A 23412-nucleotide genomic window follows, 5' to 3' on the forward strand; every position below is an offset into this window, starting at 1 on the left:
GCTGTCAAGTTGACAAGTAATTCGGTTGTTATTCTGTGCTCAGTAAAATGAAAAATACGCCATGAGCGGCCAAGCTGCCAACCCAATCATTCATAGTCTCAACTCCTTTTGGTGCTGTTACGTGGCACCCTGCAAAATTATTGCGCCCGTTTGCGCCGATTACTAAAAGCCTATTAATAAGGATAGCTTTTCTCTAATCTCTGATCGTCGCTACACTCTTGATATCCAAAAAGATGTGACAATGTCTTGTGAGACTCCCTAGCACCCGTGTACAATTTAATGTTGTTCGTTTCTGTTTTTCCGATTTTGATTTCTGAATTTAAAAATCCTAATTTGAAATTCGAGATCATAACGATAAAATTTAATTCGAAAATCGCGTCGAATTCTGAACGTCGAGTACAAAAACATGCAAAATCTGAATTAAAACTAACCCCGAAAATTGAAATTAGGCCTAAAACTGAATTCTTTGATTTCAGAAAATACTAGATTTTACTTGGCCGTCATTAGCCACGGACCAAATGCCTTTCACTGCTAATGTGAGGTGCTGATTTTGGCCCTGATTCGCAGTTATCGAGTAGCAGTCATATTGGATTTTAAACGTCGAGGTCCTTGATGCTTAAGTAAGAAACAAAAGAGCATGCTTTCTCCCTGTACTTGAAGACTCCGCGGCCACTGCATGTTTAAGAAATACCAGTATGCGTTCCTCGCAAGAACAGACACCTGTTTCATCCCTCAAACGTGAACTTTGACCGTAGCCGCTGACTACACTTATGCTTATTAGTTTATTATTGTTATTGGCGTATGTCGCGGTGTTTCAAAATAACCGCTGTTCTGAATACTACGAATTGGATACATTGTGTTCAAAATCGGCGCACAATGAATGGTCGAAGTTAGCACTGAAGGTAAGTTGTTACATTTTCTCTACGCAGAGCTCAAGTCTTCATTGATTCAAAATTTAACGTACCGCAATTATTTGCGCCAAATATTTGAACCCCCAAATTTCGATAAAAACGGCTGCACATCACTGCTGTGTTCCGCTATGCCAAAATGACAGGAAGTACAAGAAGCTTTTGTTCCATAGTTTTCCACTAGACTCGCGACTGCGGGCGGAGTGGCCGGTATCAAGATAAGACATGACGATGGTCCAAATTTTATTGTACATGAAGTCACGAGATTTATCTTATTCTCTACATCACTGCAAAATCTACCGCATACGTTGACAAATTTTAACAAGATCATAGTAATGTCACCACTGCTAATAATAAAGAATAAAATAGAGCCTCATAGCAGTACATGGAAGTAATCAAATCCAGGGGAGGGGCAAGGTGTCAACAAAATAAACGTGTACGGGCCAATTGATTGTGTCAATCAGTTTTGAGATTCATTGTTGTATATTTACAGATCACCACTTCAACTTAAGTGTGCAAGGCACACTTTAAAGCAATCAGATTAAAATCAGATGTAAAGTACAGCGACCTCTTTACTTACGCGGTATTCTCTTGCTGTCGCCTCAGAGGCGACAGCAAGAGAATAACGTGTAAGTAAAGAGGTTGCCGTACTCTACATCTGATTTTAATCAGATTGGCTTTAAAGGAGATGGCTATGTGAAGTCAATTACAAAGATTAAGATTATCAAGAAAAATGCTGTACCCTCAGTCTTTCCATAGAGGAAAATATTCGACAAAGGAAGTCTCCAATACCCAGGAAATCAGTGTGCCAAAGCGAGATTGACCTAACCTCTACCAATGTCTGAAGAAGCAACATTTATCTCCGAAAGTCTGTCCTTGCATTTCAGACATGGTATTTAGTATCATAAGATAAATTGATATTCCAACAATACTATTGTTTTCCATCTAAACAAAATGGAATTTTAATTCTTTTCATGAATATAAGCCCTAACACATGAATATTGCGTCATTTTTCTTCCTCCCTGTTAGGTTGGCTGGCCAGAAAACCCGATACAAGACGACCGAAGTCCCATATGCCGATAATCAGAAAATCAGTCTTTGCACCTTCTGGTGCGACATTCTAATTACATATAGAAAAGATGTTTAGCCCTTCAAACTACTTATTGCATCAATCCGACGTGATATGTTCAAGAGAATGTATCAAAGAAATAGTGCATGTCAAAGAGCTTACAAAGAAACTATACCTGCATATGAGTAATACATTGTACTCTGGGCTAATCAGTCTGTGGTGTGGTTATCGCATAGAAGCGGTTGGGTTATGTGCGTCTGAGAAGATTTTTAATCATCCTGTTTCATATGCACCGGCCGCAGTCATCGGTCTTTGCGGTCCTATAAGGTCCGCTTACAGCCAACTGATTGGCTGGACCCATCCTCTTAGGTCTCGTTAACATACATTGTGTTAAAGGTCACCAATGTGATTATCGAGATATATCTCATGAAAAACTCAGTCCTACACCGTATATGGCCGCCAACACCAGAACAAGTAAACTTGATTGAGCATGTGCAATACCAAAAAGGAAGGTACCATTTGAATATGGGGAAGACAGGTTATAGAACATAGCAACAAACAGGATTTGTTGGAACTCAACAAACTTTTCTGTTTTTGGGGGTTTTTTTTGAATGTTCAATGTTCAAGTGTTCAATTTCAAACAAATAAAGTCAACACGAACACATATATAACGTAGATGTCTCTTGTTTGACGATGTCTACATGTCATTCACAAATCTAAGATTCTCTCTTCTAGTGTGTCCATCAAAAATAGAGAAGAAGCCCATTTCTTGGTCAAACAGGCTGCTAGTTGTTTTCCATTTTCAGGCCAACGAACTTTTATCTGCCCATTTTGGAGAAGTTCCTTTATGCCAATGATTTCAATTTGTAGGCATTTTTCACTGACTAACTTGGCTTGGTTGACTTCACAGCCTCATACAGCGACTTACAATCAGTGATTATACAAAGCAAAATACTAGTAACAGCTTTCCCAGTGGTAAGCTCAGCATACGGTGTTGAGATAAACATTCCAGCATGTACTGCATCAGCCATCGCCAGTGTTTCTCCCGCTAATGTGCTTCGGACTACACGCCTTATCTTCCTTGTGTTCCAACAAAATGGACAACATTTTCCTGTTCTCCAACAAGTAGAACAAGGTATTCGCTTTGGCTTCCTCCACATGGCAGGTTGCCTCATGATGCATCACTGAATACAACAAGTGATGGTTCTTTCCCCAAATACTGAAATTTCAGAGGTAAAGAATCAGACTTGGCTTTTCTGATGACTTTGTTTGCATAAAAAATGTCACCACCTGTTCCGTATTTGATGTTTTTTACTGAGAAACTGCAAACATCGGACAAAATGTCAGGTCTTTTCTGGTGGGCTATCCATAAAATCTGTCAAACCTTAGAGCGTAGCAAATCTCTCTCATTTTCAGTCAGAGGAGAATTCTTCTGCTTACTTCTTATTTTTTCGATAGGAATTGTAATAAGATTCTTCACTTACTCATTTTGATGGAGGTATATGTCTTCTCCAACACTCACAAGACCAATCCCAATATACTGGATGCACAACTGACTTCTCTTTACCTCACAGGATCAATTACTGTTGTTTCAAATTCTGGGGTTCCACTCCCAATGAAGTCATCCACATGACAAGCCAATATGCTCATCAGATTTCCTTATTTGTCCTTCCAAAAGAACACTGCAGGATCAACTTTCGAAATATTCGCACCCAGTTCAAGCATAACAGCCTTCACCTTGTTCTACCAGGGCAAAGATGCGTCTCCTAAGCCATAGACACATTTCTGCAGACGCCAAACCTTGCCTAGACAGTTAGCCTCCTAGGATGGACGGATATGTGTTTCCCGCTCAATCTTCTGGTCCTGAAGAAAGGCAGTCTTGATATCCATGGAATAGCTTTTCCACTCGTAGAATCTTTAGGTATTTGTTCATTACCTATTTCTTCGAATCCACGATCTACTAATCTGGCTCTAGCATTCAGTTCTCCATCTTTCGTTTTTAGTGTACATACCCATCTGGTGGTTATGCATTTCTGTCCTACATCAGGTATCTCTTCATATACTATATTTAGTGTCCAATTATGAAGCTTCTTGATATTGTCAGAGTCCACGGTATTTCCAGCTTGATCAACAGCCTCAACATTTAAATCTGCAACCCTGCTCAAGTCCACAGACTGCTGAATACCTTGTAATTGACTAGGCTCTGTATATTCCAAATAATACCAATTTCTTAATTTACCACTGGCTTTACATGCATGACTCAGTACCTTAGCAGACAGCTGTTTGCCAGTTTGTTGATGTTTTTAGGCTGCATTGTCACCAGGTTTAAGCTTCATATACGAGTCATTCATGTTTTGACTGGCAGATTTCTTTTCAGTCAGATCATTGTACTGTCCGTCTATTTCTTCAGTATCACAATCATCGTATGTGGTTGTATTCTGATTCATATCATCATTGGAAGTCAAGGACGAAATGTCTGTCATTTTAAATGTATCCTCAGTTGTATCAGACTGATGAGTACCTGGAATAGTCTCATTGATTGCCCTTTTCAATCTGCACTATGTACACGAACTACTATACCCGAGTGCCTCACAAATATAACAGAACCATATTGGCCTATAACTTTTACAGGTACTTTCAATTCTGTAACTCTTGGTCGTTTATACTACACCTTGTCATCTGTTTTGCACAATTCTGTGGTAGGTCGTATCTGTTTTCGCAAAGCTCTTCTTATTTCTTCTGAACATTCTGCCTGGGTATATGCTTGTCTTGTTGCATATAGGTATTCTATGTTTTTAGCAACACTTTCACTTGTTATTGTTCCCTCGAATGCAGAAGGCTAATCAACAAGCAAAGAAGGTAAATTGGGATTTCTTCCAAAACCAGCTGGTAGGAACGGTACCCATGAATACTACATAGGCTGTTTTGGCAACTAACGCCCGGCTCAAGGTGGTATCCCAATCGAATACTGTATCTTCCTTCACTTTACTTAGTATGTGGGTCAGTGTCCGGTTGTGTCTCTCTAAGCCATTGCTCCAAGGACTGAAAGCTGCCGTGGTCTTGAACTCAATGTTAAAGTTTTCACACATATCACGAACTTTCTTGTTGTTAAATTCACGACCATATCCGCAATATTACCTCTTTGGTGCTCCATGAATACTAATCTAGTCGTGAGTGAACTTCTGTACAAAAATAGATGAACCTTTACTTCTGATGATTGCACCTGCGCTAAATCTACTGAAGACATCAATGATGTAGAGATACCACAGGTTGTTCCCAATTCATAGAGGTCAAAGGCTACAGTCTCATTAAAATCTCTTGCAAGAGGGAAACCGACGACTGGTTTAAGTGGTTGTTTTTTCATTTTTGAAGCACGCTTAACATTTATCAACCACAGCAGTTATGGCCCTGAATTCTACGTGAAGTAAATAAACACAACAAAAATTCAAAACCTTTCCTGTTGCTGCCACTACAGGGCGCCTTTCAAGGCCCTCCCCATAGTAAAGCACAGTAGAAATGTCAAATACTCCAGACTTGATTTTACACATTGAATTGGTGATTATTTTATTATTTTGAGTGAGTTGTAGTTTAGTTAATTGTTTTACATCTCCTTTTTTGTTTCATTGTCTCCGCCAGTGTCAAAGTAGCTGCCAAAGCTTGTTTCTCCTTGCCGATGTCTATCATGAATTGCCATATTTGGACTTCGTTCTTCCAAGTTTTATACACTGTTGTCGGTACTAGCACTGGAGGGTTTTTATAAATATTACTCTGCTACCATTTGTTAAAGATCGTCAATGTGATTATCGAGATATAATTCATGAAAAACTCAGTGCAACACTGTATCACAGTTAATATGGCCGCCAACACCAGAACAAGTAAACTTTATTGAGCATGCGCAAAACAAAAAGGAAGGTACCATTTGAATATGGAGAAGACAGCTTATAGAACATAGTAACACAGTGATCACCTTATGGCATTGTGATTGGTTGCCTAATGTCTTTCATTTGTGTTAGCTTCATTCTGTAGTGTTCGCTGCCTCTTAACACTTTCACCGCGGGAGGGCGCATTCTGCGCCAACGGCCAGACTGCGGGAGGCGCGTAAACGCGCCAAGAACGTACGCGTTTATATGCGTTCGATATACGTTGGCTTTGTCTGATCTACATCATGTTTGTTGACTATTTCCTCAAGCCTAGCTAAGCGTACGAGGTAGAGGTCAAACCTAAATGAGCATGCGCGCCTAATTTGTAAACAAATGCCGCCATTCCCGCTCATTCCTCCGCCGTAATTTGTAAGGATCGTGTGATCAGTTGTTGTTTTTCTGTCAGGAGATATTTAAAAATGGCGACGCTGGCACAGTTTAACACCGACTAAGCCCTTTACCATGTTTTTCTAGACAGTGATAGTGGAATTGTCAGTGATCATGAAACTGAACTCGACGGAGATAGCGAAGTCAAATTTCAAATTACAATACCGAACTTGAATATGTTCCCAAACCAGTTGAGCTAAGACAGACATTGCAAGCAAGACAGGAAGGTAGGGCAGCTGAGCATGCAAAGTGCGACAAAAGGTCTGTGAACGACGTCACAAACGTTGATGGTGTATTCTGTGGATGTTGTATGATATCAATACATCAATGACAATTACACATCGACTATCTACCAGTATATAAGCTTATATATAATATAGCTCTCTTTTGAATGTCAGATGATACCTGTTGTTCGAAGATGAACTTGTAATAAATATGCATATGAACCTCACTTATGTGGGAAATCTTTTGAGTATGTGTTCCCCAGACTGAATGTGAGTTAATAAAATGTAAGTAGTAATTTTTAAAGTGTTGCACTGAAAAATATACATTTATATATTGAAATAACAAAAAAAGGCAACATTTTTGAATTTTTTGTGTAAAATCCAATATGGCCGCCGTGATCACGTGACCTTCTGGATGTGTCACATGACCTTTTGTTCATTTTTATGATGCTCTGTCATATTGCAATACTCACTGAAAAAATTGTCCCGAATACTCTTATAATTACAAAGATACAGCTTATGCATGTAAATTAATATTTATAAGGCCGTATTTCCATAGAAAACTATGCACAGGAATGCACGTATAAAAATTAATTACGCAGTGAAAGTGTTAAGAAGCTCAGTGAAAAGTTTTGTGCTTTTCCGATTACTGTATGTGTGTTTGTATTGTGTCTGTGTGTCGTCTGCTCCATGCACACTGTGTTCTCGGTCGCGCACAGGACTGTAACATCTAAGTCGGTTGCTGTGACCAACTCTTTTGGGTTGGAAACGGTAGCCGACTGGTTTAGTGTGAGGCCTAGCAGCTAGGCGATGTTGCTGTGAGTGTGTGGGGGTTCAAATCCCGTTTGGGTTATAGTAAAAATTATAGTTTTTTAAAAGAGTGTCCTATGCACTTTCTGGAACCTTGTAGTATCAAAGCTCCCCCCCTTAACAACATCTTTCTGTGAGAATCTATCTTTCTTGCTGCCTTCCAGAATAAGGCAAAAATTTAAATACACGTGATCTCATCCCAGGTGGGAACTGCCATGAGAATCCATATTCAAACAGTTCTCAACCTCCATAATAGACTATCAAAACAGTGAAGAGGAGGAAGGGAGAGTGACAGGAAAGTAGGAGTTCTCGCAGAAAGATGTTTCCTGGGGGAATCTTTCATTCTGCTTCATTCTCCTACCTATCTGTCACTGTTACCTTTGGGTTTACAAGAATCTAAAGCTTAAATGGAGGAGGGTATGTCAAACAAATTATCCCAACCTAGGTAGAGCCACACCTCAAAGAACCTAAAGCAAAACTAGCTTCTATAGGCACATCCTTGAGGTAAAATTAATAAAGGTAATTGGAGAAGCCCAAAAACCAGCTTTACAAATGTCATCAACTGACACACATTTAAACAAAGCCCACGAGGCAGCCATAGCTCGCGTATCTTGCGCTCTGATGGAATGCACCAGTCTACAATGGCCATCGGAAGAATCATAGGCAAGTTGGATTGTATCCCTTAAAGCCGCACTTTTCAATCCCAGGTTCTCGCATTAGTGGAGTTCTCCTCCCAGTCAAACACCTGGCCAGTACGATGTTTGATTTCTATAACATTAATTACACAAACTGATCTCAACCTTTTGTCACATTTTGCTAATCCTGCAAACAGAGTTTATGCAAGCTTTTGATTGACGGTTGGTTCAAATCGCCAACGGTCATTGATTCCCCACCACAAACACTTGAATTTCCTAAAAAAATGTCTTCCAGTCGCGTTAGACTTTGAATATAACCACAGAGTTCGATCGGCAGCAACTTTGCACTGACCGCTTGGCAGTCTGTCTATGTTTTTGCGGCCGGGGACAACTAAAAAGTGGCATTTTCTGGAGCGTGTGCCCGTGTGTTGCCTGTTTGGTGTCCACTTACACAATGAACGCCGCCATAGCTTGGCGTCCTTTTAAAGGGAGGCTCCGCCTTTAACCATCTAGAAATAGTGTTCTGGCCCATGTTGACCTGGGGACACCTTAATGAACAACTGTTCTGTATTACCACGAAGTTGCGCAGTCATCTTAATGTAGAAACGAAGATCCCTACATGGACAAAGAAGTTTATCCTGTGGATCATTTGAAATATTTTCAAGATTCGGAATGAATATATCTGTACCAACACGAAATACAGTTTCATTCTTGGACAGAAAACCTGCCCAAGGCAACAACCTAACACTTGTAGGCTCCCATCTGAGATAAGCACTGTTGATAGACAAAGCATGAATCTCACTACGTCACCCCCAGATGCCACAGCTGTGAGAAAACAGTCTTCATAGTTTTATCACATGAACTGGCCCAAATCGCCACCTGTGTGACGTAGAACTGGACAGATAAGAAATCCGAACTACCCCTATTCTACATCATCAGCCGGAACTTTTTTCTGCAAGGATGGTACAATTCGTACATGCACATCGCAAAACAGACTGACTTGTCGTGATCGATGCCATGCTAGCTATCATGATATTTTTACAAAAAGGTGACCCCATAAATCCTGAAATAGAAACATGGAAGGTATATTTGTCCAACAAAATATTGATTCACTAGAATGATAGCTTTTTCCCAAGAATAGAATGGGGATACAGTCAATCGTTAAATGGCTCAATAACATCGCAGCTCCAGTCGAGTTATAATGCTCAATGTGGACATCGTACCTGGTGATCCCAGTTTGCCATAAAGCCGAAACCTATACTTAAACGTAAGTTTAACTGAATAAATGAGTACCGTATAATCTTTGGGAAAGCGATATAGGAGGCAGAAGCATAAAGTCATTTGACAAAGAACGATAAATTTCCTTCATCACATTAATATTCCGTAAAATATCGCTTGGAATCAAACTTTCAGCAAGGCGTAAGGCTGTAGCGAAGACATAAGCTGTTGAGCTGTAGCCCAAACACCGGAGAGTAACACTTTTGAATCCAATATATTTCGAAACTTGAATTGGACACAGGCAACACTCAAAACAGAGTTTCCGTCAAGTAATAAAATTAGGATGTATCCACGTGCGAGATATGTGTCACTGCAACCATTAAAGTCCATAAGATGAAAACATTGACGACCTAGATCGGGATTGACAAGTTGACATTAGCGGAGACCAGTGACGGCAACGTTGTGGCCACAAACATGCAATTAGGTACACTATATGTGTCATCACACAAAATGTTTTGCGCTCGCCAAGGTCGTAAACCTGTGTGATATTTTCAAAAGCCACCGCATCTCTGAGAATGAGAATTACTGTTTTGATCGTGTCGTTGCATTTACTTCATAAATGTATTTGTAAATATTCTAAATAACTCTGAATACTATGACTATCCATCACCAGCACGGTAAAAGCTATGTCCACCGATGGCTGTGTTGCCTTGGCATCGGAACAGCACAAGACAATGATTGACATGTTCACGTGACAGAATCCATACGTCTGGTTGGTGGAGATACCGTTCGATGTATCAAAATTCAAGCTTAATGGGATTTATGAATGAAAGTATCTCCTGGGTGACGAGCCGCTTTACTCATTGAATGAATGTATTCCGTGTAAGTGAAACGCAAATCGCGATAAAATTAATGCAATTTTTTACAATAATTTTGATCCATATACGTCAAAAGATAAAATAAGAAGACTGTTCATATGATAAATATATAATCCCATGGTATTTTTCTCTGTTTGACGTCATCATATATGAGTGTTTTTTGTGGAGCCGCACAACGTTCTGCCTTTGGCTCAAAGTTGTACGGCTCCGTGAAAAACACTCAAATACGATGACATCAAACACAGAAAAATACCACTGGAATATATAATATAGTTTGTAAATACTTCAAACCAGATTCACTTATTGGCTTGTAAGGAGCTGGTTTTAATGAATCTAACACTAATGGAAGACTCCAAGAAGGCAAAAGTCTCCTCTGAGGAGGATGCTTAACAAAAAACCTTTAATCAGACTATCAAAACGAGGATGCTGACCTACACTATGTTCACCATAACTCGTAAGGAAAGAACTCAACGCTGAACGATATGTTGGGATAGGTCGTCGTCTGGACGGAGCATCTGCTATCAGATTGCACCTGCCTGGTGTGAGCTGTCCTGATCCTGATAATTCTGATAATGCACCAATTCATTAGATGCCAAATGAGGATACAGAGACATGGGGACCGTGTTCCCCCTTGCCTGTTCAAATATGATACAACAGTTGAATTGTATAACCTTACAAGACCCAACCTCCCTAAGATATGAGGGACGAAGGCCTTTAAACTTTCCGATACTGCCTGAAGCTTGAGTAAGTTTTTTTTTGGCTCTTGTCTCTGACCAGACTCCTGAAATGGTCAATTCTCCCATATGACCTCCCCAACCTTGTGTTGAAGCATCCATGGTCATTGTAACCTCTGAGGGCTCCAAGGACAGTGAAACTCCCTTGAAAAAAATTGACTCTGTTGGTCTACCAATGAAGATGCTGTGTTATCAGGGTGTTTACCCTTATAGGAGGACTGAGAGGATTCTGATGTGGTCTCCATTGAGACAGAAGTAAACTTTGAATTGGCCTCATGTTCAACCTTGCCAAAGGTATGAGCTGAACGCAATATGCCATAAGACCTAGGAGGCGAAGAAAATACCAAGATGTCTGAAAACAGCCACCAAGAGGTGACTTACCATTTCGCATACCGGTATAGCTTAAAAATGCTCTGGAATTGGAATAACAATCCCTTCCTCCAAACCTATTTTCGCCCCTATATAATGAATGCTCTGACTAGGGCAAAGTTCTGATTTCTTTTCTTTGGTAGCCAGCCTAGACTGACAGCTGTCCTGAAAATACGTGCTGTATCCCGCTGCAAATACCTGATCTGTCTCTGCTTGGCTAGCCAACCGTCTAGATACATGTGGACATAAATCTGTTGCTCTGGAAGAAAGGCACCCAAAACTGCTTTGATCTTGGTAAACACACAGGATGCTGACAACAGACAGAAAGGCAGTGTCAGAAACTGAAACACCCTGCCCTGTGCTGCAAACCTGAGAAAATGTCTGCAGTCTGGGTGAATAATGATATGTTGATAAGCTTCTGTTAAATCGATTAAAACTGCATAATCCCTTTTTGACGGATCTGAGTTTCCATCTTGTTACTTTTTGAGAAAAAGGTTTAATGGGCAGAGGTTTAAAATTGGTCTCCAACCCCCTGATCTCTTTGGAAGTAGAAACATTTAGCTGTAAAAACCTTTTGATCTGTCCCTGACATGCTTTATAGCCCTTTTTGAGATCAATGATTCTATTTCCTAAAGGATTGCATTACTCTTTCCTAAATCCGTTGGAAGAGGAAAATTTATAACCTGGCTTGTAAGTTGGGGAACTTGAAGAAATTCAAAAACCAACGGGTCGTTGTCTTTGCCCAGTGCTGACTGAAAAGAAATAATCTTCCCCTACTTGCACCTCTTGAAAAGGAATTTGAATATTTAATCGTGCTAGATTTACACACTGAGCCCTTGTCAAACCATCGTTGTTTGAAATAACAGTCTCCAGGCTTATCCGGAAAGGGCTGCACTGGCGGTCTAAAGCTCTTCTTATCCCTTTATCCTTAAAATAATTACCAGCTGTAGCAGAGAAACAACTCTTTACAGAAAGTCAGTTAAGTTTAGTGGAAGGCTGTGACTTGGACTAAAATGAAGCAGGTCGTTTAAGTCCCTGGCGTGGTCCAGAAAGGGGGACCGTTCGTGTTCCTTGACATCTGTACCTGCTTCAGCTTCCTGGTGAAAAAATATCTGAGACTTCTCCATGGGAAAGTTTATTACCACGAACAGGAAGCTCATTCAAACGATTTGGAGTTGATCATGTAGGAAAATTCATCTGGTCAAGGAATAATATTCTTCTTGCAGAAACTGAAAAAGCACGCAAAAGCTGATCAGCCGAAGAAGGTAGAGAAAACTGCAAAAATTCCAAACCCTCAGACAGTTGGTCATCAGGAATATTAGAACCTGGCGAAACTGCCGTATGTACAAAAGTGTTTGCCAACATGGAATGTGAAATGCATCTCAGTAAAACTATAAGAGTTTTATCTACCATAAAATCTCCTAGATCAGTCTTATAGCTAAAACTTCTTAAATCCTTAGCTGAAAAATGTTTCTTATCAGCTGCCAATTTAGTGTGGACAAAACTTTCTACACTAGGGACTCTGGCAAACTCCTCAAAGTATTTTTCAAGGAACCTCCAATTCTTGCCTCTAGAATGTGTTCTTGAACACTCTGGGCAAACTCTTCTCAATAGCTGGCCATCTTTGTTCAATCAGTCCTTCAATGGGCAAATCATCTTTTGTACACCCAAGCACGTTGCCAACAATGGTAAAAATGTCATGCTATTTCCCAGACAAAGCTTCTGACATGTCAGCATCAGTAGTAGAAATTTCTGAATGAGTATCAGAATGAGCAGTGTCACTTCGCACATAATCCTGTGACCTAGACATAGAATGACTGTCTCCATCTGCGCTGTCATCAAGATTACTCGGAGCAAACAAAGAAACAGAATCATGATCTTTATACTTGTAAGACGGCTTTAGAACAACTCCCAACACAGCCGCTGTCTCCTGATTACTTATCACCTCTGTAGGGTTTACATGTAAATCCCTGCTCAGACTGTGCTTTTGGTGTTGGGGCTCCACATGATTGCCCTCTGTTACAGCAAAACTCTGAGATTGAGCACGAAAAGCGGCCTACAAAGAGTTTCCGCAAATTGCTCAAATCTAGTGTCCAGAATACCCTTAATCTGTTCCTTGGAAACATACGACTCGTCAGAGGGCAAACTAACAGCTGTACTACTAGCCGACTTCCTGGACTTGTCCTTCTGAGACTTACCTTTTGAAGTTTGCTTACCTTGCAGCAACTCAGGATTAATAGAAATGAGCCATAGTTCATCCGACCAATCCTTGCAAAATATCACAAGGATTAGCCTTTGAAGACTTACGACATGCAAGACACTTGTCATGGCTGTCATCAGCAGGAATAATCTTCCCACATCTAAGCGCAGCACAAACCTTAGAACCGTCACTCAAAGGAACATCACATAGGTCCATGATACAAGCAGAACCGGTAAACCTACAGTACAGAAAAACCAGCGCGATAAATACCATAAACTACAATGCACGAGAAACTGGCTCGCACACAGCTGCAGACTGACCAAACACATCACCACATTCAAAACGTGCAAAGCAAACAATGACAACACACACGTGCTTCATAAACTCTAATCAGTACTTCAAACAGCCTGAAGACTACCGTCAAACCAAACTGACTGCTAAAAAAGAACTAATAAACAGGAAATAATAGATGATACCGTAACTCACGCTCCAAGGAAGGAACGGTAGAGCAAACACACGACATCAAAATATCATATACTGGAAAGCTGAAAAACGGTGTGTTTACACATACCGAGGCAAATGAGAACTGTTTGAATAGACTGTTTTTGCCTGGGATAAGATCACGTGTATTTAAACTTTTGCCTCGTTCTGGAAGGCAGCAAATGAGATACCCAAAGGTAACAGTGACAGGTAAGTAGGGGGATAAAGCAGAAACCAGTAATTCCTGATGTCACTACGTGGTTCGACCACGACGTAAAGACAACGACAATTGCTCAAAATCCACAAAGAAACATGAAGCCATTCAAATTGGTGGTTTTATTTTGCACTTCATGTTCCAAGATTCAACCTTCTAATTGTAATATTTTGATGTGATTGTGGCACACAAATGCTTTTCGGTGGGTAAATTTGAAAAAGTTTGGTCCGGTGATGATATCTTGTACAATGTGGAAAGAAGTCCTGTGCAAACCGATTGCATAACATTAATAATGCTTACAGCTTACAGGCACCTGAAGCTCACGATTCTAAGGATCATCACTGCCCTTATAACAAAGACACAGACAAAACTTTGAATATCGACTAATGTCACTGTTAAACCATCAAGAAAATTGTGACCTTAAATAGTCATATCGGAGGAGAAATGTTAATGTGGTTGATTTACTGGTATTTCGAGAACATCAATGACATATGAAACAAGGAAAACGGGTGAATTGAAAATGCATACTGTTTAGAATCAGTTGGCGATGGATCGAAATATTGCAATGACGATATGAATTAATACATCTTGAGTACCCTCTGCTAATAATTGACATTAATTGTTGCCCTCCCAATCAAAAGAGAACTAATGTTAGAAGGCTATTGTACATCACGAATAAAATAGGTCTTCTCACATCTGGACCAATCAAAGTGCTGGATTTGGACGCTCAAGCTGGTATAATATAATTTAGTTTATGTAATGCGTGCTCGGATATTGAAACGGTCCCTCGTATTGCATAACTGTTACATGGTTCACAAACCCTATCATAAAACTGAATCATTATAAACAGCGGGCATGTCATTTGAAGCCCGATAGAAACGCGTTGTTTGAAGATTGATTGTTTCACGAGTATCACAGCTACTATCGGTAGGCTTACTAAACTTCATTTGTACCAGTACTTTTATTATATGATCACTCAATTTGCTGTCAGTTTAAACGAATATAATTAAAGACGTCCTGAGATACTAGTAGCCCATTTTGCCAACAACCAACTCACAAAACTTTACTGAACTAGTAAATATGTGTTATGCATTGAAAAATACTGGCATCGAGCTGTTTAGAAAATGTTATAACATTTCATTCAGGAGTTGACTACTTGAGAGTTTTGTGTGGCACAGAATGAGACTGTTGGAATAAAGAAATTTCTTATTAAATAAGCATAAGGGCAAATATAAGAAGATAAATGAAAGTCATGGCATATTATAATCTCACATGAGGACAATTTTGGCCTCCTCTTCTTTTTAAAGGCAGGTCCTTTTACACACAAAAAATCACCATAGTATACTCTGAGGCAAACAAAAAATGAACTTGTTACCATGACTTCAGGACCTCGTGCAGGTTAGCAAAAAATCTTTCCTTCTAATATTGCGTGATTTAAGGCCCGTGGGGTTTAAAGAGAGTAGGTTGGGTCACTGATAATTCACATATTTTATTGTTATGGCCAGATGTTGACAATTCAGTGTATCTCAATAAATTGAGTGATCATGAATAGTAACTTAAAAGAACATAATCTGAAAGTTGAAGCTGCACATTTTAATCAAAGCAGAATTTTCAACTTATAATCAATTAATTTTGTATAATTTCAGGATAATTTCATTGGTTTATACTATTTTAAAAGTGTATACATAATTGATAAAGGATAATTAATCTATTTTTTCTATTATTTAACTAGTAATTTATATCTACATACCGAAACGATTGTCGACTCTCATTTTTCTTCAATTACCCGTAACATTTGGCACGAATCTTTCACCACTATCAAATACTTGAAAGAAAAGTCATAAATATAAAAAAAATTACAATTTATGAAACAATTAATACCGATGCAAAAAGGGTACAATTAAAATATTTTTACTCTTGTTTCTTTAATTTGAAGTTGCTTGTCACCGTGAGTTTCAGCATAGGGAATAGAATTGGCCACACAGATTGAAATTATGTTCCGACCTGAGACACGGAAAGTTTGGAATAATATACCAAAACAGTCACAGAGATAGATTTGGTACAAATTTCAAAACCGCCAAATCTTATGTTTTGCCTATAACATGTTTACGTAAAACGGTCACTGCAAAGTAGAAACACTGTGTACACATTTTGAGTCCTAAAAGGGGTCATACCTTTAGCTAGTCTAAAAATACACGCCATCGCATGAAAAAGTTTTAGAAGATTGTAGGTAATTCTAACGACCGTCTCTGATACTTGTTCTCACATGAGCCTTCAGAGATGTAAACAAACAACAGAAGACACATCTGACTGTCTCCTACGTGGACCTCCGTCAGAAATCCCAAACTATACTAGTGATTTGTACTCTTCGTCACAAGAATGTAACTTGATTGCGATTTTAACGTGGATGCTGACGTTGCGTGCTTAACTTCGTATTTGTGGATATATTCTTCCAAAAAGAATTTATTAACCCTTCGGAGTGTCCGTCTCGGTGTTCTTGCCTCACATTTTGCAAATGTTTCGACGTCACCATACGACAATTCTGGAAGTCGAAACTAGCAGCAAGTCCAGCTTCCCCGTGCCGCCATAATTTTGAATGCTCTTTTGTTTGTTTGTTTCTTACTTATGCGTGAAGGACCCTCGTTTTGAATGCAATATGGCCACTACCTGATATTGGCGAATTATGCACCATAGACGCAATCTATCTCGTTTAAACTTTTTCAAAGGAAAGTGTTAATATGGATTGTGTCGTCTTCTGGAAGTTGAGGCGAGAAAAAAAGCAGTATTTTTCACTTTATCAACCTTGTTATCTTTAACAATGTCAGAAGAAACACATTGTTGCCTTACAAAAATATTTACTAATTTCTCAAAGTCACAAGGTCCAGTTTTGACATAACCCTAGTGTACAGAGTAAACTTATAAAGAGGTTAAAAATGAGAGAGAATTTGATGTTTATTTTTCATGTTTATCTATAAAGCTTCCAACGTCACGATACGTGATATGCTTCAAGTCGAAAATAAGTCAAACACTTCATCAACTAAGATGGCTGAGACGTATTGTTTGAAAATCCACTACCGTAACTTGATGTCAAAGAGTGACAGCCGAGCCCTTGATCTATACATATCAGCCAGCAATAAGATGCTCGGCTGTGATTTCAAAGTACAGAAATCCGAGAATAATTCCTACGTAGCCTTCCAACAAATCGAAAGTGTGGAGGATTTACAGGTAAGTTAAATAGTTTAACGCCTAATTTTTTGAATCTATTGTGACGTATGTTAATTAAAACCTATTCAGAATATCAGTTAAATTGATGGTTTGCGTCGTATTCACCACTTGGTCGACAATTTGACTCTCGTGTACATAATACAAAATCGGACCCCGACCTACAATGATTTATTATTGTAGAACATATATCGACGAAGAGAGCTAATTGCAAGGTACTATCTTCTTCACATCTTCATTTGCAACTGATGAGCATTTTTATGATCTTCATTGAGATAAAAAATTGCCAGTCCTAGGGGAATACTACTCTCTTTAATCATTACCGAAAAGCGAGAGTATGTAACGTAAGTAAAACAAACCTCTTTTACGGCTGTTTGCCAATTGTTGAAGTGTTGAAGTTATTCAGTTACCAGTCTCAGTCATAGAACATTTATTGTGTGTCTTAATTACTATAAACTTTGGATTCTTAATCACCACATGTATCATATGTATGATTTATTATGTGAGCCTCCTTCAGCTTGAGAAGCAAATTTGGTACTGACGACACAATTCATTTTGCTCTGCTATCCAAATAAAAATTCCTTACGATTTTTAGAGGGAATTCCCCCAATGTTCCCATACAAAATATCGGAGAATTCCAATGAGTTGGTTAATGGTGACTTAATTTTCGCAAGTGTTTCAAAAAAAGCAAATGGGTCCAAAGTTTTATAGTCTATATTGTGAAAAGTATACATAATCTTCGTTTTACCTTAAAGTAAAAGGAATTATTAGAGCTATTAGAGCTATGGTAGTTTCTGAAATAAAATGGTTTAGCTACCAATGCCCTAAGTTGACTAATGCCCCCCGGTTTTCTTTATTTGTATACAGATCACAGCCGAAGGGAAATTTTCAACTGAAAAGTTTTCAATCGATAAAGTAGTCCTCATCAAGAGCAAATGTGACGATGCTTCAAATTTTACTGGTCACTAGAAAACGATAGCTGTGGAAATGTGACCTTTCAACATACTACGTGGTACATCTCAAACAACCTAGAAAGGAATATTGCAAATTAAAAATTTAATTGAAAATTAGATACGATGAAAAATCCCTGTCATCCCAACAATGAACGAATGAATGAATGAATGAATGAATGAATTAATTAATGAATTAATGAATGAATGAATGAATGAATGAATTAATTAATTAATTAATTAATTAATTAATTAATTAATTAATTACAGCTGCAAGCAGCGCTGGTGGGGACCAAGCTTTTGCCATGGTTTCAGGTACTTGAATTGATGATACTGTGCACAAAACTTGAGCTTTAAATGGTCTTCTTGTTCTTCTAAAGAGGATTTTTAAACATCGTTGCATTGTTATTGTAGGTTTCGCTTGTAATCATTATTTTTTGCAAAATCCAATATAGCAGCCAAAGCACTGGACTGATCCGTATGCCTTTCGCAAATTTGGAAGTGCTAAGAGTAAGGATGATATGAATAAAATTTCAGTTGAATCTGTACTGTTCTAGAGAAGAAGAATTTTAGAGATTAAATTTGGATTTTTGTAAAATTCAATATGGCCGCTCGGTCGCATGACCAACCAAACGTTTAAGGATGATATCCACGATTACTCAAATCTACCTATTAGTCCTGAAAGTTTCAGAAGTTTACGTTCCGTTGTTTCTGAGATGAAGAGTGATAAAAAAAGTTATGGAAGAAGAAGAAAACGAAGGAGAAGATGATGAGGAAGAAGAATATTGAATTCCAGTAAAAACAACAGGGGCCCAAGCTGCAAGGCTTGGGCTCCTAATAAATAAATAAATAAATAAATAAATAAATAAATAAATAAATAAACGTGAGCTAATGTCGCAGCGATGTGTGTGTGCCTGTCTATCTCAAGAAAATCATATCGGATCAAAATCAAGTGTGGAACACAGCTTTGGTTTGCAAATTGCAAGAACATATAAGAGTTTGGTTGGCGTGGCTAACATATTTTAAGCTTATTTGCATTACTAATGATTTAGAAAAAAAAGGATGTACATTTACAATCGATGCGTACAATGTGATGAGAATTTCTACAAATGTTGATCATACCACAGGGCGTAGCAGGAATTATTAGTGTAGAAGTTATGAATATGATCAATAAATGTCTTGTATTAAACTATTTTTCATTATACAAGCCTTACCTGTGTCTAGTGTGTGCCTATCACTTTACGCTAGCTATCTGTGGATAGTATTTCAAAAGAAAACAGTCTATGTCTGTTAATTGCCCTCCCTAATCCCCTTCATTAATTTGTTCTACCGATCACTGACGCGGGGGTTTATCGCCCTGACCAAATACCTCATTAGCAGCTCATAAGGTAGTAGACGGAAAGGGCTGAAACTCTCAGGGTCCATGGCAAGAGGATGGGAGTAAAGTACCTAGACACTTAATTTATGCATGTATGCATAGATAAACAGGCATAAACAACGTATACTATTAGGTATACATGTATGCGCAAAACCATTACGTAATCTTCTAAGTAGTTCAGCAGCGACGGTGTCCGCTTTGAATTTTCGTGTAAAGTAATGGATACGAACATATTTGAGTCAGGAAGAAATATTTTGTCCCCTGATGTGAGGCCAAATGAATTACTTTCCTTATCATTGTGAGAGAAAATCAACTGATTATGAAGCGTACAGGTAGCTATGTTACCTCCAAGACTAGACTGGCCCTGGGTCGTTTAGCCATACGCTGTGGCATGTCTTTCCAAAGTCCACTCCACGATCTACGCGACATGTACGTGTTTCTCCTATCTTGCGACAACCTCACAACTAACGCGACAGTCTGCCGAAGTTAATTCCTGTATTTTTACCACTCTGTTTTGATATCTAAATGCCACAGACGCGTCAGACTGAGGCAAGTGTAGCTATACCTCCTTTCTCTACGTCGGTCATTGTACAGATCATGGAGGTCCCTCTTTCTTTCTACCTCCGTGTACACAGACCACGGTCTCGCGGGCAGGACCGTGTACAGACCACGTACAGACCAATGACGAACTATCTTGTGACGGAGATGTCGCGCAAACGGTAACGAAAATGTAATTGAATTAAAACGAAATTAAGGCTGCTATGTTCTGTTTTGTAATACCTCACTTTGCCTTTGTACAAAACACCATGGTCGTAAAAATATAGCATTCAGTAACTACTAATTTCCCGATAGAATTTCGTAACATTTCAAGAACATTTCCTCAAGTAAACGTCAACATCCATCATTCCACGACGAGTCATCGCTGGGTTTACTACTTGACTTTTGAGCCGGATCAACGGGGAAAGTCAAAATGGATCAAAATATTCTCGTTTTTTTCCAAGGTTCATCACTTATATAAATTAAACATATCTTTGCTTAATACTTGATTCGAAACGTACCTCAGTTACATTTATCCAAAGGAGGGAACATAATGAACAACACAAAGATCCAATAATGTCAATGAATCTGTAACATAAGCAATTAAACCAGCGAAATTGCAAAAAAGCAAAAACCGACAGGCAAAAAAATAAACGAACCTAGAGAGTAACTACAAAAACAAGCATAGTCAGCTTCTTGGATACAATCTCTCTCTCTCTCTCTCTCTCTCTCTCTCTCTCTCTCTCTCTCTCTCTCTCTCTCTCTCTCTCGTGGTGTATCACGTGCAACTGTCGGACATACTTTAAAATAGGAAAGTTTTTGAATGTGGCAACTAACCACGAAATTGTGGTTATTCCATCGCCACAAAGAACGCTGCCGATCATTTATTTCACGATGATGTCACAGCAAAATCTCAAACAAATCAATGTATTTTCACCAATACATATCTCCAGCTACAATAATTTTACTTGGGTCACATCAGACAGTTGACAATTTAGAAATAAGGTGGGGGACTTGCGAAGAGTCAAAAGAAAAAGTTTTGTGTTTCATAACATCGACAACGAAAAGAAGGCATTAAATGCGTAACTTGTAGATCCGAGTTGCTTTCATTGACATGGGAGTTTTCCTAGTGACAGTATTGGTTTTCTATTCGTGTTCATTCTCACACCCGTTGGTTTTTCTTCTCAATAAATCTATACAAAGCAATTTACTTGTGGCCATCTTGAGCTAGAAAATTCAACGCGATCCTTTCTGTTTTGCTGATCAGACACGAGTAGGCATCACTCTTAAGCCATTGGCAGTGGAACTGGTCGTCCACTACGCTGTCTTTCGTCAAATCGTAAACAGACAGACGAGTTCATTTCGATCCAAGAAACATTCATGTTTTTTTTAGAAATGTTCACTAGATTTAACCATGATTTTATCAACCCGACTTTGCATAATCGGGACAAACACTGAAATTACTACATACGGTAATTTTAGTGTTTGTTGCTTATGTAGCCAGTGTAAGGGGAAACCCTATAAAATAAAGGAGAGTATACATCTACAGTTTACTCGACCACAACGTTCACTGCTGTCAAAAGCTTGAAGAAATATATCAATGAGGCAGACACAGAAAATGTGCAGTTGTCTGCAAGTCAAACTCTTTAATGAATCTCGAAAATCAACGATCTCTTACAACAAGGCAATGCCATGAAAACTTTGGCGTACTGTTTCAACACATGCACGAAAAACTGAACAGCTGATCAGAATCGACGTTCACTACTACACTAAACTACAAGGCCTTTTCTCAATAACGAGCAGAAATGAGCTATGATACTTTAACAACACTGGAGACGATTTGTTTACATCTATCTTGTCCCGTTTCAATGACTGAGAACTATATATAAGTCTTTAAGACGCATCGATCGACACATCAGAAGTTCACTTGCACAGTCGCTAAAAATAGCTCATGAAACACATGGCGCGTCTCCTCATGGGCGGCGATCTCATCCAAACTTTCAACTGAGCAAAACTCGGCAAAATCACTGAAATATTATACCAAACATACCTGTTAAAATAAAGGAGAGTATACATCTACAGTTTACTCGACCACAACGTTCACTGCTGTCAAAAGCTTGAAAGAATTATCAATGAGGCAGACACAGAAAATGTGCAGCTGTCTGCAAGTCAAACTTTTTAATGAATCTCGCCAGATATCGCGAGATTCTCAGCAGTGAAAGTCTGACACTGGTGGCGCTGTACCCACTCTCGCTAACAGGTTACTCATTCGTATTAGGTAGGTACGTATAGTACCTGTATACAGTATATATACAATAAGAAAAGAAAATAAAAAATAAAAATTGTCTATGGTTACACACTCCCCTGCTTTCTGGAATATCGCCCCAATATTCACAAGAAAATTCAGTCAGGAATTAACTGTTTGATACAATGTCAATCAACGCGGCACAAAGACGTTCTGCAGAGTCACCTTGGGCATTAAACTTCACAGATGTGAGGTAATCTGCTTTGACCATCCATTCTGGCTTACTGCAGACCTGAGTAAGATTCAGGCGATCTGATGGCCGTATTGTCCGTTTTGGTCTCCTTAAGGGTTCCCCTTCCTACTTCTTGCATGGGTTCGAAGTGTACTTCCTCCTGAATTTCAAACTCCTTGTGTGGCTCAGCATCCTCCTGTAGACTCGGGTCATTTGATGGCTCCAAACTTCCGCTCACTTCGTTCTCAACAACACATTGTACTCCTGGTAGTGAGGAATTCTCAATCGGAAGTGTATCTGAAGTAGTCGTCCCTGGTGGACTGACACCACTAACCACTGATGTGGGCTTTTTCCCAACCATGGCCGGTTTCTCCTCTTGGGGCACAGTATCTGGGTCTGATGCCTCTTCAGGTTCGAGTACCCTCTCCTGTGGTGCATGATAGACTGGGACGAAATGAACGTCCTGGTCACCATCCGAGTCTGACGAAACTGTACAATGATCCTGTGATTCTTCTGCCTTGCTTGTTGATCTCGTATAATCAACAGTCTCCTTGGGTTTTGCTCTTTGATTCTCAGATGGGCAGGGCAATGAGAAGCATGGCAACAGTAGGTTGCGATGGAGAGTTCTCTCTTCCAACCCAAGACTCCGGCCGGACTGTATACACAGGGAGGTCGGGATTGGTCTTGCAAACCACTACATAAACATCTCTTTCCCATCGGTCAGCAATCTTGTGTTTTCCTCGTATGCTAACATTCTTCACCAAAACCCGGTCACCATGCTCCAACACAGCTCCCCTTGCCC

At 39.2% G+C, this 23412-nt stretch overlaps 1 protein-coding gene across 1 annotated transcript in view; it reads left to right on the forward strand.

Moving 5' to 3' along the window:
• LOC139113993 (galactosylceramide sulfotransferase-like) overlaps nucleotides 1-18396 on the forward strand; it is a 68242-nt gene extending 49846 nt beyond the window's left edge. The window contains exons 5-6 of the mRNA XM_070675466.1: nucleotides 17024-17271; nucleotides 18136-18396. Coding sequence (XP_070531567.1) covers nucleotides 17024-17271; nucleotides 18136-18237 — 350 coding nt within the window. The 3' untranslated portion in view covers nucleotides 18238-18396. The remainder of the gene's footprint in view (nucleotides 1-17023; nucleotides 17272-18135) is intronic.
• Nucleotides 18397-23412: the final 5016 nt, after the last annotated feature.

The sequence above is a fragment of the Ptychodera flava genome, chromosome 16 (genome assembly GCF_041260155.1).
Source record: "Ptychodera flava strain L36383 chromosome 16, AS_Pfla_20210202, whole genome shotgun sequence".
Classification (NCBI taxonomy): Eukaryota; Metazoa; Hemichordata; class Enteropneusta; family Ptychoderidae; genus Ptychodera; species Ptychodera flava.